The sequence below is a fragment of the Trachemys scripta genome, chromosome 12, assembly GCF_013100865.1.
Source record: "Trachemys scripta elegans isolate TJP31775 chromosome 12, CAS_Tse_1.0, whole genome shotgun sequence".
In the NCBI taxonomy this organism is placed as follows: domain Eukaryota; kingdom Metazoa; phylum Chordata; order Testudines; family Emydidae; genus Trachemys; species Trachemys scripta.
In genome coordinates, this window is record NC_048309.1 from 41003082 (window position 1) to 41004980 (window position 1899).

Genomic DNA, 1899 nt, shown 5'->3' on the forward strand with positions numbered 1-1899 from the left:
TCATGTACGGATGAATGTATGGATGAATGAAGCAGAATGCTTTACTGAAGTGTGTGTCTGGAAAAAAAATGTTCATAAAGAATGTCTCTTACAGTATCAAGTTTTGTATAAAAAAGGTGTATTAAATGTGTGAAAGATTAATGCTGAAAAGGTATGAGAGAAACTGAAAGAAAGAAAGGAAGAAAGATGAAGTAAGGTCAATGAGGGGTAATCCTGTTCTCAAGGACTCAAATGGGCCATGTCTAAGAAACTGTATCAGTTCATCTCTATTTTACTATATGCTAAAATTTGTCCTTTAAGCTTTTATGCCTGTTTCTGAAAGCAACTAGTTTACCAATAGCTTTTCTCAGGGACTCGTTGACTTCCTTGTTTCTCAGGCTGTAGATGACAGGGTTGATCATGGGAGTCAGGACTGTGTAGAAGACAGAGAATAGTTTGTGTAGGACCTTGTGACTGTTGGCTGTTGGCACCACATAGACAGTAATCAGTGTCCCATAGTAAACTATAACCACGATGAGGTGAGAGGAGCAGGTGGAAAAGGCCTTTTGCCTCCCTGTGCTGGACGGGATTCTCAGGATGGTGGCGATGATATGAATGTAGGATGTCAGGACCAGTAGACAGGGCACAAGTGTCCCTATGGCAGAGACAATAAATGTCAGCAGTTGCACAGTCTGGGTGTCATCACAGGACAGCTTTACCACGGGTGAAAAATCACAAAAGAAATGGTCAATTTCTTTTGAATCACAAAACTTTGATTTGAACAAGAAAATATTTATTGTGGTGCAGCCTAGAAAGCTACTTATCCAGGACCCTGCCACTAGCTGGCAACAAATCCTGCCATTCATCAGAGCAACATAGCGGAGTGGATTGCATATCGCTAAATACCGATCATAAGACATTGCCGCGAGCAGCAGAGATTCTGTAGCTGTCAGGACACCAAAGAAATATGTTTGCATAATGCAGCCCTTAACAGAAATGGTTCTGTCCCCAGTCAGGAGACTGGCCAGCAGCCTGGGTAGCAAGGTGGAGGTGTAGCAGATCTCCAGGCAGGAGAAGTTCCCCAGGAAGAAGTACATGGGGGTGTGAAGATGGTGATCATTCACAACTAGTGCAACAATGAGGATGTTCCCTGCCACAGTCACGATGTAGATCACTAGAAACACGAGGAAGAGGAGGGGCTGCAGTTCAGGGACATTCCCAAATCCTAAGAGGATGAATTCCATGATGGGTGTTTGGTTTCTTCCTTCTGCTTTCTCCATAATATATATCTAGAAAAAGAAAATCATTAAGTATTGATGGAGTGCACACAGTCAGGTTGTGCTGTTGATTACACTAGGTGAAACCAAGAGCGGGTAACCTCGTACCCCGGCATCGCTCTACTGGAAAAGTTAAGTTGTCAATAAACAGAGGAAGACTCATATAATTAAGAAGTTGAGCTTCCAGTATAGGTGAACCAAGAGCATGGAACCCTATTGAATTACGGAAATGTCCCTTCTACCGCCCTGAATCGCTCTGGAACTTTAAAGAAAGACTCTTAGGCTGGGATTTTGAAATATCTTTATCCTATCAGTGTCATATCAAGAAATCTAGAAGACTGTAGCCTATATTTGGATAATATGGGAATTTAATTTATTAATTTATTTTTATTTGATCTTAATAATAATATTAATAATTATTATCCTTAATATTAATTAGTATGGGTTTTAGGCTCGCCAATCTGTTTGATCAGAAGATAAAAGTTCTTGTCCCGAATCAGGCTCCACAGAATTTATAAAGGACCCTCGGGGTGTGACAGGAAGCTCACACTGAGACAGATATAGCCTTAAAGACTTTTTATTAAAATCAGTAACAGTAAGTAAATGGTAAATACCCAGAGTTACAAAGTGACAATTGCATTAC

At 40.6% G+C, this 1899-nt stretch overlaps 1 protein-coding gene across 1 annotated transcript; it reads right to left on the reverse strand.

Annotated features, from left to right (window-relative positions):
• Positions 1–281: 281 nt before the first annotated feature.
• Positions 282–1263, reverse strand: LOC117885733 (olfactory receptor 6C4-like). Its single transcript, XM_034787166.1, has one exon. It carries the CDS (start codon positions 1257–1259, stop codon positions 282–284), a length of 978 nt encoding a protein of 325 aa, XP_034643057.1. The 5' UTR covers positions 1260–1263.
• Positions 1264–1899: the final 636 nt, after the last annotated feature.

Coding starts and splice junctions, on each gene's coding strand:
- LOC117885733 (XM_034787166.1), bottom strand. CDS start 1,259: ATGGAGAAAGCAGAAGGAAGAAACCAAACACCCATCATGGAATTCATC.